The sequence below is a fragment of the Ananas comosus genome, linkage group 7, assembly GCF_001540865.1.
Source record: "Ananas comosus cultivar F153 linkage group 7, ASM154086v1, whole genome shotgun sequence".
Classification (NCBI taxonomy): Eukaryota; Viridiplantae; Streptophyta; class Magnoliopsida; order Poales; family Bromeliaceae; genus Ananas; species Ananas comosus.
Window position 1 is genome coordinate 7,525,745 of NC_033627.1, and position 17,004 is coordinate 7,542,748.

The 17,004-nt window shown below is 36.9% G+C and overlaps 1 protein-coding gene across 1 annotated transcript; it reads left to right on the forward strand.

The window, feature by feature from the left end:
- LOC109712991 (cytochrome c oxidase-assembly factor COX23, mitochondrial) lies at nt 1,234–15,868 on the forward strand. Its single transcript, XM_020236893.1, has 3 exons — nt 1,234–1,522; nt 5,828–5,901; nt 15,402–15,868. The coding sequence occupies exons 1-3, from the start codon at nt 1,390–1,392 to the stop codon at nt 15,447–15,449; spliced, it is 255 nt and encodes an 84-aa protein (XP_020092482.1). The 5' UTR covers nt 1,234–1,389; the 3' UTR covers nt 15,450–15,868.

Genomic DNA, 17,004 nt, shown 5'->3' on the forward strand with positions numbered 1-17,004 from the left:
CCACCGCCGCGCACTGCGGGATCTACGCCGCCGACACCGTCCCTGCCTTCGTTCTCAGCACCATCGCTTCAGCGCTCAGCGGCGCCAGCATCGGGGCGAAATCAAGCCTCGACGAAAAAGGAAGAGAGAGGTAGGGAGAGAGCAGAGAGCTAGCTCAGGGAGAGAGGTATCGGAAGAGGCGAGATAGGAAGAAGGGGAAGAGGGCAGAGAAGATTTGATACTTTCTTAAGAAGGATGGGGAAGATTTTGAACTTTTCCAAGAATGGGGAGATTTCAAAAAATTTGGTAGATTTCCAAGAAGGGAAGATTTGGTAGATTTCCAAGAATGAGGGAAGATTTGAGAAGATTTTGTACATTTTCAAAAGAGGAGAGAATTACTTTTTCAAGAAGAAGGAGGGGAGAGCTGTAATTTATTGAGAGGTTGACACGTATGCCATCCAGAACTGTCAAATTATAGTATGTATAGACAGATTCTAGAATGCAATACTTATATTGCTCATGTGATGTTCCTAAATTATCAGAAAGCTCTCTTAGGCTTCGTTTGAATCGGGTATTAGCAGGAACTGGTTATTTTAGAGATAGGTACAAGTTCAGATATAAATAAGAATTAGATCAATTTTCCATCTGGATGAAAACTGGATTGTTTTTGAGAATAAAAAAATAGCGTTTGGATAGATAAGATGTAATAAAAAGAATAGTGGGTAATTATAAATAAAAAATAATGATATTACCCTTCTTATTAAATTTGAATTTGAATTTTAAATTTTGTATTTGAATTTTTAAATTTAAATTTAGAATTTAAAATTTAAAATCTCAAATTGTAAATTTTAAAATTCAAAATTTTAATTTTAAATTTTAAATTTAAGATCAAATTAAAATTTTAAAATTTAAATTTTTAAAAATTATAAATTTTAATTTTAAAATTACAAATTATAAATTTTGTAATAAATTAAAAATTATAAATTTATAATTCTGTCTGAAACAAGCTGCTTGTTCCAGCTTGTTCCACCTAAGGGGTGGGAACAATAATTTCCGCCCCTTAAACTCTAGAATAAATCGTTAAGATGGAACTATTGTTCCCACCAAAATTTTTTTGTTTGGATATAAGGAAAGAAGCATTTATTCTCTTCTTTATACCCCAAACACAATCCCAGAGTTAATCCATTTGATCATAATTTTTTTAAAAAAATATTCATTATATATATTTTTTAAAAAAATATAATTAATCGATATGATGGTGTAAGTGCGTCGCTGTAGACTTTCTCCCCTGTTTCGGTCGGGTGATTAGATAAAGAGATGTGACTGACTAGCATTTGCTCGTCCGAGTATTGGCCGGAAAGTTGTCGGGTGGTGCCGAGTGACCGCCGATTTTGGTAGAGACGGACGGGTATGGCGTCGCAGTCCTCTTCTGCTTCTCCTTCTTTCCCTTCTCCTACTCGTTCGCCGCCTACTCCACCGTATCCCAGTGCCGCTAAGATCTCCGACTCCCCTTGCTTTCCCCAGTACACCGCTTCTCTCAAATGTAACCTTCTTCTTCTTCTTCTTCTTCTTCTTCTTCTTCTTCTCTCTCTCTCTCTCTCTCTCTCTCTCTCTCTCTCGACACACACGCACACGCATATATCCACACGCGCACCTCGAATCAGAAGAAAACGATTCTATTTTATTCCAGTTCGAGTGCCTTTCGGGTAGGTTTGGGTTGTTCGTGCAAGTTTATCTCAGATTAATTTGCTTCTGTAGTGGTGGTTGTTGCTAATTTAGGCAAATTCTTTAGACAAACGTCGTGTATGGTACGTCTGCAGGCTGAGTAAAGAGGGCCTTCTTGTGCTTACTTTTGATGATCTATAAGCAAAAGGTTCTGGATTTGGTAGCAATTCTTCCAATTTGTGGAATCTGATTGGAGAAGCATGGGATTTTTTCTTTTTTATATATTTTTTTTTCCCCCGTAAGGCAAGGTGCAATTGGCATAACTATGTTTGTTTCGACACAAATCTAAATGACAAAACCATGTTGCTTGAATTATCCATGATCCACACTAAAAATTGATGAGACTATTTTGATTGAGCATAATTTTATGCGAAGATATCATAGCTCGAGAGTATTAGATGGTTTATGAGAAATGTCATGTCAGCTTTTGCTGCAACATTGGTAGCGAGGATGCAGTCGAATTGCAGATTTTGGGACAATATATATTAGTAGCCGAGGACGCCTCCATAGTATATGCACCACTAGAGAAGTTTGATGCCTACAAGCTATGGCTCATGTTATGGAAGAAACATCAACTAGAAATGGCATTTAACCTTCTTATTCGTCACAGCTTGCACCGTCTAGAGTTTCTTCTGTGTTCGAGACAATCTTGACCATATCTAATTTCACGATCTGTGGTTTACTGAACAACTATGAGCTGACTTGGTGTGTTTTGTGTTTTAATCAGGAATAATAATCTTTCACTGTTCTCCACAACCATGAGAGGAACTTGTTGAACAAAGCATTATCTTGTTTGCAGTTAACGATAAATTTGTTGGACAGAACATCTATGTGATCTAGCTGGGCGATAGGCATCTTAACTTTCATTTCTAGTGAGACGAAGCTCTCTTAGTGTGATAATTTAGACATGTGCCTCCAAAGTTATGAACAAAACCATCCTTTCTAAGTTATATACTTGTTTAAGTATCACTTTTATTTATTGTTGAACCAAGCAAGAAAACTTGTTTGAATCATATTGACATTCTAAATCTCGTTATAAAAGTTCAGCATAGTGAAATATTGAAAGAACAATTCATTTTAGATCTAATTATGCAAGCCAGGTTGGAGTAAAGTTTGGGTCAGTTTACATTTTTCAATTTTTTTTTTTTTTTTTGACCTTTCGATGTAACTAATTTTTTCTATTAGTTTTTGGACTTGAACTTTGTTTCATTTTTTGGAAGTTTAAGGAACAAATACATACCATTTACATATTTTTGTTGTGGAACAAATCAAGCACTATTGTGGAACAATTTAAGCATTACTGTTTTAATAAGTATAAAGCCGGAGTTCTAGAATATTAAAAGTAGTTTAGTTTGAATTTTTTCTCATGTATCCATGGCTCTGCCTCTACTGTGCTTCTCTCTCTCTCTCTCTCTCTCTCTCTTTGCTGTTCACATATAATCTTGTGTCACCTTTTTCCTCCAGTAAACATATCGCTGCCATTCTCTACTTTCCTTACAACCAAGCAATGAAGCAACCCAAGGCCCCTGCGCTCCCACCAATGTGAAGCTTGAGATAGACAACCACTGGACGTCTCTTCTGCCTCCTTATATCAATGCTTACCTCATGTTGGATCATCACCGTCATTTCTTTTTTATCCGAACTTCTCAGAGAAAAAAAACCCCTAGTTTGGAATTTCCTACAAGAATCTGTGCTGCCTGAATTTCAAAGATAAGTTCTTGCTACTCGCAGATCAAGCTCGCTGTTTTGGTTTTGCAAAAAGTCCCCTTCTGTCTTGAAAATTCAAAAATCGTCCTTGCAATTTTATATTGCTTTAGTTTTATGTTCTATGGCAGCTTGTACCTTTTGAAATCCCTGCGCTGCATCAAAGAATATGTAGTGGGTGCTTCATTTCTGATATGGGTTTTGTTAAATATTTCCCTCGGAATAGAAGCCATGGCACAATGACTGCTTACTATACCTTTCTTCTGGTTGAGCACATAATAAGTTGCTCCACAAATGAAGTTCTGGAGGCAGGTTAAAACCTATGCTTTGGTTTCTCATTGCTGAACCTTTTAGTGATGATGTCAGTTCAAATCAACTCAAATATATGCATATTCATCTTTTTGTGACTTACTAGATATTATTCATATCATTCTGTTAAGACCACCCAAGAAGGAAATGAGAGAAGCCATAATTAAGAAGTGGATTCTAAAGGCAATTGTCCTAATGAAGCTCTCCAATAGATGAATTAAACATTTAGGTTGCTATTAAATGGGAATGGCAATAAAGGAGGACATTTTTTACAAGTTTATTTGAGAAGAAAAGTAAAATTCGTGCTGCTTCAAGCCTCTAAAAGTAAATCTACCTCCTAGGTAAAATTAGTGCCGCATTGTAATGTGCTTCTTTGATCCGTGCAAGTGTAGCATAGGAATCAAGATGGATAACTACTTAATGAATGTCTGCAAATAGTTAACCTCTTTTAAACTAATTACATTGATTATTTTGAATATATAATTCTGATTGAATTTGGAATACTGTTTATGCATTTTATTCTAGTTGTTGTCACCATTAATATGAATTTTCTAAGAGACCCTATATCATTTTATATGTGATTAACAGTTGTTTATAAGGATAGCATGGTTTTCTCATACATTTTCCAGGCACTGCCATTAAAACAAGCCTGTGGCATTTAGATCCTAATAAATTTCTCTGAAATTAGGACTATAGTTATTAAATTATTCTTTCTATATTTCTAGTCCTTTCAGTCGTCCTTCAACTTTCTCCATGAGGAATTCAAATGATCAAGGCCGCTCCTAGTAATCCTAACTATGTACGTGTACCTTGACAAGTCTTTGACATAGATAATTGCTTCAGCCATACAATATGATAGCAAATTGTTCATCATAACTCGTAGACGGTAAAGAAAGGTTAGCTTAGCGATACATGGAAGGTGTCGCCTAGCCCTAACCTTGTGCAAGCTGATGAGAATACGTGATAATGAAGGAGAAATGCCAATAGGATTTTAAGTTAATATGAGAAATTAGTCTTGTTCTAGAACCTTTGGTTCAATTTAATACCTGAGCTGAAGTTGACTTGTATCTCACTATATTCTTTAGTGTTGATCTCTGATATAAAGTTAATACCTGAACTGATGATGGTAAGTTCAGAGGAAATCATTAATTTGGCCTGGATCTAACACTTAAGAATCTAGATTAATTCATATCTTCTAGGTTTCAATTAATATCTCCCAAGAAAGGCAATCGGAATAATTTTATGTAGGTGTGCACCTTTTTATAGATGATATTTAGCGGACGGTACTGCCGAATTTGATACTCTAGATGATAATTATGTGTATTGGACTTCTTGAGTAGTACAAGTTTTCCAAGGAAAATTTAATTTTCTTAGAGGATAAATAGGTATTTATTGTTTGCAACAGTATTCTTTATTGTTTGCAACATTATTCTAAATGGAAGTTATTGACATCAATGTACATGTATGCAAGACAACAGTTGCTTTAAAGGAACTGTTAATTTTGGAAGTCTAGATGATACTTATCTGTAGTGGATTTCTTTATTATAAATTTTGCAACATAAATTTCACTTTCTTAACAGGTAGATAGGCAGTTATTGTTTGCAACAGTATTCTAAGTGGAAGCTATTGATATCAATGTACAAGTATACAAGACAACAGTTACTTAAAAGAATAAATTCTAGTAAGTACAAGATTAGCTTCTGGACCTAATGTTTTAATGCCAATTATCTTTTTAAATATATTTCCATGAAATATGGGTTTACAAGGAAATTAGAATAAGATAAAAAATGCCCACAAAGCTTGTAAAACGATTTGAATGCTCAGGATTCAAGATGAAAAAAAAAAGTTATAACAATTAGAAAATATTAGATACGGTTGGATAAGTTTAACAATTATTCATTAACAATTAGTCATCATTAAAATAATGGACTGCCAAACAGTAATTAATCAATCATCTTCCATGACTGTGACTATAAAATGGTTCAAGTTATTATTTCTGCCTATTGATTTCAATTCTTTTTTTTAATAATTATACTTTTTCCCTATAGCAACCTTTCTTTCATCTTTCCGTCAGTTTGTATGATAACTTAATTGAGGCAAAACATTTTAGGTCTAGAAGCATACCAGGACAAGAGCAAATGTCAACAGCAGTTTGATGACTATAAAGAGTGTAAAAAGAAAGAGGTTTGGTGCCCTTTACTCTGAAGTGCTTTATTTTTTTCTTGCATTTTGAAATTGGTTTAAAGATGGTGTGATTTATAACCTTTTTTTTTCTCTATTTGCTTTTTTCTTTTTATAATGTGATGTTAGTTGCTATCATGATGTGTTTGGTTATTCTTTAAATAGGAAATGTTACTTCGACCATATCAACATCAAAAACTTGTTTGGAAATTTTGTTTTCTTATTGTGTTTTCTCGGAGTACTATTGTAACACACTGGACCTTTGCAAATTGCGAGGTTCGAGTGTTTGGTTGTATTTCGAGCTTTTCCGCACGTGGTGGAGGGTTGTAGAATGTATTCCGACCTAAAACGTTCGAAAACTGGAATTCTGGACAAGTCCTGAGAGTTTTTACTCTCGGGGACCGGTCCCTGGAAGGAGAGACCGGTTCCCCCAGTGAGCAGTNATTGTACTACTTATGATTTCTTTATTGTCTAGCTTTACTTGCTCTGATATCATTAGTTGATAGTTATTTCACCTCGTCGTTTGCTCTATTCTTGCTTTTACTTCCGCTTTTGTTGTAGACGCCTTATATGTGTTGACATATGGCGGGTCTGGGCACGCTACCGGGAGGGCCTCCGCCGGTCCCGGGGCGTGACAACTATGGTTGGGAAAGGCCTAAGCATAGCCTAGAGTAGGGCCTCATTTCGGGCTTGGTTAATTTTCTGCAACACCTGAAAATTAAAGAGGGGAGCAAAGGCTTAGTATAGTAAAATAATAGTAGATATGAAGGAATAAAGGATAAAAGGAGCAAGAATGGAAACTTATTTTCATCCATGGTGAGTTAAGCGTCCTCGGGAGGAGGAGATACACTCATGGGAGCTAGGGTTTGTGGACAGTGGCAATTGGAAAAGGGAGGCATGGGGTTAAGAGGAGCTAATGTTATAGGGATAGAGGAGGAGATCGAAGAGGCATCCAACAGGATCTAACAAAGTGGAGGAGAGAGAGATATAGATATCCTTAGCGGATCAGGTGGTCGGGGTACTAGAACCAGACCAATACGTGTAGATAAGACGGGCCTGGGTCTGAGCAGAAGAAATCAAGCCAAGCCTAAGCCCAAGCCCAAGCCCATGCCCAAAGAGCCTAGTCCTTCCTAGATTGAGGTTCAAATAGCCCAATACTTTTGTTAATTTCTTTGTTTTTCAGCTTAGTTCAACATTTTATACATTTAATGAGAAGTATAAGAAGCCTATGTAAAAAAATCTAAGGGCATGAATGGAATTTACAGGTTATCTTCTTCTCCAATTATCCTCCTTCCTTCTAACCCCTCTAATCCTCTCTATTTCTTAATACCAATCTCTCTCTCTCTCTCTCGCCGTCTCTATCTCTCTCTATCAGTCTCTTTTCCCCCTCACTGTATTTCCAAAAATTCTCAAGTAGATCGGATACCCTATTATTCTCATTGTCATCTTCTCTCAGCTCGGGGTCATCATGGTGGGTTACGACTAAGTCTGGGTCATAAAAACTTGGTGTCATAGTGGTCATATCCTTGGGAAAGGTGTGGTGTAATCGCACACTGAATCTGATTCTTGGATCGTTGTATTAGCTTCGCGATCTAGCTCCTGTGCAGCGAGAGATGATTTCGATTAGGTTTCGACAAATAAGGCCACTGCTGAGGCCACATTGATCTTAAAGCCGCAAACTGGATTGAGCTGATTGCTCTATAGGTTGTTGGATCCCTGACCTGCTGCTCACAGCAATTGCAGGTGGATCCCAAACACCATAGAGCCCACGCAGAGCAACAAAAACTTGTTAAGCCCCGCTTTCACACCAGAAGCCCACGGGGACGTCAACAGACTCGCCGAACGGAAGGAGTTTATCCTGTCCGAATGAAGTGTCAACAAAACAAAACAATAGAAAAACAATTCTAATCCTATAATCAACAACGAAACGATTTTGAGAGTCTACAACTAACATCGAACATGTATCAGAGTTCTATAAGTAATAGTAAAGCTACTATACATCACCGTACATGAAATCATCACTCCAATATATAAATGTACAAAGAAAAGACCCTGGCCTCGTCAGTCCTGATGTACAGTATATATCCAAAGACTATCTAGCTAGATGCTCCTCTATAGCTCATATACACGGGTAGGACTTGCTATCTACAGCACAATGCACTTACCTCGAACAACCATCGGCTTAGAAGACCCTGAAAAGTAAACCACAAGAGGGCGGGAGAACTACTAAACATCATTCTCAGTGGGTGCGGTCGGCGACAGCCACGATCTTCCCACTAGGTCTTACTAGAGGCAAGAATAGAAAAGAATAGTAAAGCATACTATCAAATGAGCTACAGAGTATAATATGAACAAATGTAATTTTATTAACTATAATACCTCTATACATGTAACGAACAGGAAAGGAAGTGTACTTTTACTAACTATCATGCCTCTAAACCATATGAACGAATGTACTTTTACTAACTATCATATCTCTACACATGTAACGAACAAGAAAGTAAGTGTACTTTTACTATCATGCCTCTTACCCATATGAACAAATGTACTTTTACTAACTATCATGTCTCTGTACATGTAATGAATAGAAAAGGAAGTGTTCTTCTCCTGAGTGAAATTTATATTAATCCTGCACATACTAAAGATACTAAAAAGCAGTAAAGATTAACCCATGCATCAGAGCTACAACTAAGCGAGTAATAGAGCATAATAGGAATAGAAAGATAATATACTATCATGCTTCTCACGGGATTAATATAAGCAGTAAAAATAACCTATCTCTATGTAGATCAAGATGTATCAAGCGATAGTGCTCATGCATAAATTAGAATGATAACAATAAAGGTACCACATGCCCCAATCATATACAAATGTATCATACAACCCTATCATACACTAACCAACTCAGAAGTCCGGTCACGCCTGCGTCTGCCTATTGCCCGAACTATACTCCCGCAGGTGCGCCGTCGACAAGTAGCTATGCCTCCAGCCCGGATACCACTCTCGCAGGTGGTCTGTCTTCTCAAAGGCAAATATCTATACTAAATCACAAGCCAGCGTTCCGGAGCAACAGTCGAAGGGTAGCAACCCTTACCCAGTATAATAGCATATGTCACTATCAAGCTCAATGTGGCTTTGCAGGTTATGGCTGATGCAATGATCAAAGAGATTACAAGTACCCAATCTAGTGTCCTCAATGCAATAGTAGAATATTCACTAATTCATATGTGACGCTAATACAATGATAGGGCAATTCCTTAGTCAAATGTCAGAATAGAATATACATGTTCTCTTTCTATGTCCAACCATCTATCCACTATCGCCGCGCTAACGTATGGCCTCTATCACATAAATCATGACCTGTACAATGCAAATGGATAATAAATAACTTATCACTATGTACATGATGTTAAATGGCCCTTCTCGGTCTTAGTTATCATATGCAAAATAATTGACTAATAACAATTTTACATGCTATGACCAATAGACTTGTGGTTCATGTAATATAGTATAGATTATTATCCACCCATATAGGATAGAAATTTATTTCTCTACTCAATTCTATATTAAAATAGCCCTCTAACATTATATATGATATCCACATGCAACTCTCTACTCGATTTCATGCTAATATCATTTCTATCAATATGTATAGTCATACATATATATCCGTATGTCATGCCTAGGGGTGGCAATCCAGCTCACTGTTCACGAGCCAGTTCCGAAATAAGCTCGAGATCGAATCGCTCGTTTAATAAATGAGCCGAACACGAGCTGAATTTTTCAACTCGTTTAATAAACGAGCTGAACACGAGCTGGGGTCAGCTCGCTCATGTTTGGCTCGATAACAGCTCAAATACATATATTTTATATTTATATATATAAATAAATAATTATATATATAAAATATAAATTTTTATTATTTGGTTTTTAGCTTAACCTAAATATAAAACCCAACTCAATTATAAAAAGATCTTTTATATGTAAAGTTTCAACTATTAGATCAAAGTCAAATGGGTAAAGATCTCATAATTTTATTTTCTATATGTATCCTTCATAATTCTTTTAACTTATTGTTCATGAGCAAGCTCATGTTTGGCTTGTTAATAGACGAGTCGAACACGAGCTGAATTTTTCGACTCGATACTTTAACGAGCCAGCTCGTATTCGGCTCGTTTATGAAACGAGTCGAACACGAGCGGGCCTCAGCTCGCTCGTGTTCCGCTCGTTGGCACCCCTCGTCACGCCTATTGGACTTGTGATTTACACAATATGTTATAGATTAATACTCACATACAACCAAACTAGAATTCCAATCCTTACTCAAATTTTATGTTATCATCTCTCTCTATTAACATATAAACTCTTAACCTGGCTATAGTATTTTGGGCGGTGGCTAGACCCAAAAGGTTAAGAAAGTTAAGCGTGCTAGAGCTGGAGTCAAGATATAAAGTGTCGCGGCATGAGAGCGTGCCGCTGTCTGCCTAGCACGATACGGCATCGGCACGCTTCCGTGCCGACACATGGTACGCTTGCGTGCCGATGGATACGCATAACCCCCTACTGGCATACTTTAGTACGGACTTATTTCAGTTTTTTTGATTCCAATAAGCTCTTATAATATTATTTTGAAAGATTTAATCAAATAATTATGAATATTTGCTATGTATAGCTTACTATACTCATCAATTAATATACTTGTAAGCTTTTTTAGATGTAAAGTACAACTATACCTGATGTAGAATAGAAATTTTTATAGGTTAAAATTTTTAAAATGCAAAGACATCTTTTTTTTTCTTTTTTCTTTTGACCATATTACAGTCTTTTTTTATCAAATAGAAAAAATAATTTTTAAACTTATTTAAAAATTATTTGAAAAAATTATTTTTAATTAATTGTTTCAAAAAATTAGTAGATCTATCAAAAAAATTAAGTCATCAATTATATGACAAATAAATTAAATAAATTTAAGTATCAAATATCAATTGATTTAATTTAACTTTTAATTTTATCACTATTTTCAATTTCTAATGCAAAAATAAAATTTTATGTTTGATGTGGCTCAAAATTTGTTTATTGAGTTCGATTTTGTTCCCATAATGTGGCGAAAGTTTCGCGGTGCGACAAATTTTGATAAAATAATTTATGAAAAAAAAATAGATATCTGTGGTGGAAGTGGAGGGCTCAAGCCCTCAACCCACCATTGACATCCGAGAGGGGTGCAGTTGGTGATACCCCCCGCGGTATGGATCGGATATGTAAATTAAAAATTTGTCCTATATTGATAAACAAAAAAAATTAAATTATAACTTTTTGACTTGCCTAACAAATAGATTTTCGATTTGCAATGTCTTTGGGGTAGGGGGATGTGGGGTATCCAGAATGCTTCAAGTACCTAAAAAAAAAATAAATAAAAAAAATAAAAAATAAAGTGCATAGTGTCAGCACGGCAGTGTGCTGCGGCACGCGTCGCCGTGCCGCTCTGTCTCGTGCGGCACGGCCCTGCGTGTCGCGACACGAAGAGGGGGTCCTCAGACCCCCCTAAGGGGCACGGTATACGGCACGGGACGACACTTCAATCCTTGGCTGGAGTAGTCCTAAGATTGGTGATCCCCTGGGAAGTGGGGCATCACAGTTGGTATCAGAGCCAATTACCAGCCGGAAATATGAGATGAGTCTCGGCTTAGCCAGATTATACAGCAGGGAGAGCGAGGCTCTCATACTGATGACTGTTGTGGGTAGAGCGGGGCTCCCCCACAATGTCGGTTAAGGCTAGCGAGATGAGTCTCATATCATCTCATACTTGTGAGTCTGAGCCCGACGAGAACGCTAGGGCTTAAAGGGGGAAGAATGTGAGACCCCAGGTAATTCTATATATAAGATATAATATGGCTAAAACTCTTAACCCGACTATAGCATTTTGGGCAGTGGCTAGGCCCAAGAGGTTAACAGATTTAAACGTGCTAGGGCTGGAGTAGTCGTAGGATGGGCGACCCCTGGGAAGTGGGATATAAACTATATACATATCCATATGCCTATAAATAGACATAGAAGGAAATTCGCCGTTTTCGGCGACTCAGAACCTACTTGAATTGCTAATCTCGGAAAAGAAAGGGTGACGGGATGACAATGCACTCCGCTGCTGCCTCCTCAACTGCATGGCAGCCACAACGCCAAAATCCCATTGGCAAATCCCACAACGAAAATCCACGAAAATCCAACCCCTAAATCATGCTTAAATTAAATTACTAATCTCAATTTCACTAAAAATCCCATCCAATTTCTACTCAGAAGCATCCCAAAATTATGCCTCGAAAATCCGAATCAACCAAAAATATTATTAAGATACTAACGTCCAATCCGACGCACCGAAAAAATCACATGGACGCGCGTCCTTGACTGCCTTCTCGGATCACCCACGGCCTCCACCTCTCTCTCTCACTTTTTCTCTCTCTCTAACACATACGAAGAAGAAGAAGAATGAAGTCCCTGTCACCCACTAATAATGCACAAAATGCTAAAAGGTCCCCAATAATTCAAGTATTCTAACTTTAGTTCAATTCTAATTTGTTATATCCAATTGGAGCCCTTCTTTATGTCTATTTGCATTCAAATTTAACGTATAGATTCAATTAAAATTAATCAGAAGTAATTTATCTTAACTTTTCAGTTTTCAATCATTTTAGGTCACTATAGGGCAGAAAGAGAGTAAAAGAGAGAATTATGAGAGAGAGAGAGAGGGAGCACCAAACCTTGGGAGGTGAAGGCGACGGCGGGTGTGAAGTCACTATTGGCAGAGAGAGAGAGAGAGAGAGAACTATTAGAAAGAGAGAGGGAGCACCGAACCTTAGGAGGTAGGGGCAACGGCGGGTGCGAGATGACTGAGATAGAGAAAGCGACAGAGGGGGGAAAGAGATTGAGCGGGAGGCGTAGGGTTAAACAATGAAAGACATCAGCGGTGAACAATTCACCATATTTAAAAGTGGTCAACCAAAAGCGGTCAACCATTCACTGCATATAAAAGTGGTGAACGGCTCACCGCTTTCTTGGCTTTTTATGTAGCTGAATTCTCTTGAAAGTGAAGCAGCAAATCATTTACCGCTTTTATTATTCTTTTCCCCCCTAATCCTACCTGCCATACTAGTGGCCTACATTTTACAATTAATTTTTGTAATTATAAAAGTTGATAGGATTATTTATAGAAAAACTGTGAAGAAGCCAGTAAACTGAGCTGAGAACAACTGATTAAACTGGTTCGGTCCAGTCTAGTTTTTTCACTCTATTGTTTTGTTTTAGGCTTTTCAACTTACCAAACTGACTTAACCAGTTTGATTTGTATGTCTACTTTAAACCGACCGATATGCTCATACCTAGTCCTATGTGATTGAATCTGCTGGCTGATGGCAGATTGTGCAAACTATACATCTACCATTTGGCGACAGAATAACAAAATTTAGGTCTCTTTTTGTTAAACTTCCGTCTATTTTGTCTTTTAAACTCAAAATTTTATGCGATGGTATGCGCTGATGGATAATGTATCAACTTGTGTATATATAACGTTTGTTTGGCAACAAAACTAAGGGCAAAAAAAAAAATTCCAGTAGTAACATTTTTTCGCTGCTTTATTTATTTTTTTGTTTTTTGTTGTTATTGTTTTTTTTTTTTTTTCAAAGTAGATGAGTTCGCAAGATAACCAACAATAATGATAATGAAATAATTCATCCACCAGCACACTCTGATGTATATAAGTTGAGTTTTAAAAATCAAAGAAAATGGAACGGTAATCAAGTGGGGCTTGAATTCCAACACTTTTCATATTTTGCTCTTTTTCAAAAATGAGTTTGCTGTGTAAACGGCCATAACAAGGATAGAAAAGTCCATTATTTTGCCAGTATAATATAGCAAACAAAGGTCAAGGAAATGGGTTGATTTTCCATCTTTTCTCACCCAAGTTTTGTCCTGCTCAATCAATGAAATGATAGCAACCAAACAAACTGGTAATATTTGTGAAGATACATTTATCAACATTGTGCTTCCAAAAGCATCATGTGCCGAAGCTTGAGAAATATCATGTTAATTCTCCAGTTGTTTCCAAGAGATCTACATGGTTCTTTCAATATGATAGATGTATTGAGCCTTGGAAACAAATAGTACACGTTTAGGTTGTAGATTTACAAGTAGGTCTTTTATTTTGAATGTTGAAGTACTGGTAGGTTCAGGCTTAAGATGGGCTCTGTGACAAGCCAAATGAAGATTGACTCTGTTTCTTTTCCACTCATGAAACCAGTCTTGAGGGAAGCTGTCCTTTGTCTCCTATGAATTATTTTTTTCATGAATTCTTTAAGCTCTCATTTGAAGACTACTAATCACTGTATATAATGTTCTACTGCGTTATGTAAAGACTCCTCAATTTTCAGTATAAATGTGAAACTTGAGTTTCCAAACTTAAACTGATAAACCACAAGACTATGTAAGTTGTTTCACTAACTAAGCTTCGAAACCCTCCTATTTCTAGTCTAAGCTTTCCTATGGTTCTAGATTTCCTTTAGCCTTGAACATTCCATTTGGTCTCTAGTATTTGACTTTTTGAACACTCCCAAGGATTTAAGTGCCGTGGTACGGGGTCGTGCCGGAAACTTGCCGACACTGTACGGCACAGTACGTGCCGATGAGTGCCGGTCACAAAAAATATATGTGTGCCGACACATAATGGCATGAAATATTTATTTTCTTTAGTAACAAAATATGCCAATTATTTATTATGTGTTTTTATCAAATCTTTTGAATTTTATTGAGAAAATTACTTACTAATTTAAAGAATAGAGGGTTTTGAGTTGTACTATTGGCACGCGGGCTATATCGTACCGATATCCTGTTGGAACGATACGGCACGGTGGATACGGCCCGTACCGATGGACACTTTAATCCTTGTTTACCATAAAATAAATTAACGTAGATTTTCTTGGAATCTTGGACCAAGAAGCCCCTTCTTGAAATAGGAGCTACATTGACTTTGTAGATAAGGACCTCGAAATACACTTCAACCTTGGAATACACTTTAATTATTGATTTATTTCATATTATAGTTATTTTCAGAGTTTCTATCACTGCAAGTCCTATACCCTAAGAATGTTGCCCAAATGATCTTGCATTTCTCTCAATGGTGGTTCCCAGTATTGTGCACATCTGGAATGAAAAGCAAGCTTTCATATGGTCAGTTTTGACTCTAGATTGGATAATTTATGTTCTTGCCGCTAACATAATCAGATGGTCATCATATTATCAAGTACATGTTTTACACAACCATGAGCAGCTTGCATTAACCATATGTATCTTGGGGTTGGATTCTCATTGCTCCCTCCCTCTCCCCCTTTCACCCTTCAGTTGTACACAAAACAAAAGAAAATTTAAATACTTTAGTCCCAACTTTTTGCGTTATATAATATTCCTGTATTTTATATTCAATTTGCATTTTGTTTATTTACTTTCATCTCTGATGACAGAGGGAAGCTCGATTGGAACGCAACAGGAAAAGATCATTTTTCCAGTGAGAATGCAAGTAGTCTCTATCATGCACTTGGGTTTTCAGATCATCTTCCACAGTTCTGGAAAAAGAAAAAACAAAAATAAAAAGAATTAAAAACTGATGAATTACATGATGCAACTCAGCTTCCAAAGAAACTTTAGCTTGGTTCGTGGAGTAGTTTCATTTGCAGCTATCTGTGACTATGGGGTGGGGGGAAACAATTTCTGCCAATAAAATTCAGTTTAGAGGTGCAGTTTGCTCTGAGATGGAGTGCTTGTGGTGCCCCAACAAAACTGACACCTGTGTGACGCCCTAATGGCTTAATTCTTGAAATTTTTTGAGTTTTTTTCTGAGAATTTTGAGTGAAATTTAACATAGTTGAAAGCTGGTGTGGGAGTTTGCTTGTACAGATGCTCAATATGTTATTGAAATACTTTGTCGACATCTCTCTCTCTCTCTCTCTATGCTCAATATGTTATTGAAATACTTTGTCGACATCTCTCTCTCTCTCTCTCTCTCTCACACACACACACGCACGCGTGGTATTTGCAGATTGGTGATTGTTGCGCTGGATGAACTATATAATTAGCAAAATACTTTTATAGGTTATTTCATTAAAAATAGTTGATTTATGCAAACTACTTAGAATTTTTCAGTTGTAACGATCCATCTCACTAGCAATGATAAATTGTACCCACTAGCAATAATATGATAAATTGTACCCACTCGCAATAATAAATCATGAGTTCACATTACTCCAAAATGCTTAATTTTTTTAGTTATAACTAATGTGCCCCCCACATATAAGCCCCTATATTATTCGATGGGGAACTATCGGAGTGCTACATACGCTTTCCATTACTCTTCCACATTATGCGAGCGCTACATACGCTTTCCATTACTCTTCCACATTATGCGAGTGGGGGACCATCATGGTGCTAAATACTCTTTCCATTTTAGATCGTGACGGCATCATTAGTTTAATCACATACATCGCCTTACATCACTAGGCAAGCAATGTGAGACGTCCTATTGGTTTAATCCCACACATAGCCTTTTATCACTAGATAAGCGAAGTGAGTTCTATCTCTGTAATGATCAAATTCACTAACACTAATAATTTGTTGGATTGAGATTATCTGTCCGAAATATTTAAGCCTAGTTATTATCTCTAGTGTGTTCGTCACATATAAACTCCTTACACTCTCCTGTATTATCCAATGTGGACTATCAGAATATCACATTCTCTCTCTATTTTAGGCGCTGATATCCTCATATATATATATATATATTTTTCATTTTAGGCCCTAATATTCTCGTCAACGCTACTCCAATCACGCTTAGGCCTTGATGTGCCCATCACCCCAACCCCAATCACTAGGTGATGTGAAGCCTATCTCACACTTTCAACTGGTGAATTGGTTCTTCTACCAACTGTAATATCTAGCTCACTGCAATATTAACTTATTGGGTCCAAACCAGCATTCCAAAATATTTTAGTCTAGTTATTATTATTAGCATGCTCGTTATATATAATTTCATCACACTCTCTCACATTATCCGATGGTAGACTATTAGGA

Bases quoted from the DNA above. Each gene is read 5' to 3' on its own strand.
- LOC109712991 (XM_020236893.1), top strand. From the start codon at position 1,390: ATGGCGTCGCAGTCCTCTTCTGCTTCTCCTTCTTTCCCTTCTCCTACT. The intron at 1,523-5,827 runs GTAACCTTCTTC...AAAACATTTTAG, and splicing joins GTACACCGCTTCTCTCAAAT to GTCTAGAAGCATACCAGGAC. The intron at 5,902-15,401 runs GTTTGGTGCCCT...CTCTGATGACAG, and splicing joins AAGAGTGTAAAAAGAAAGAG to AGGGAAGCTCGATTGGAACG.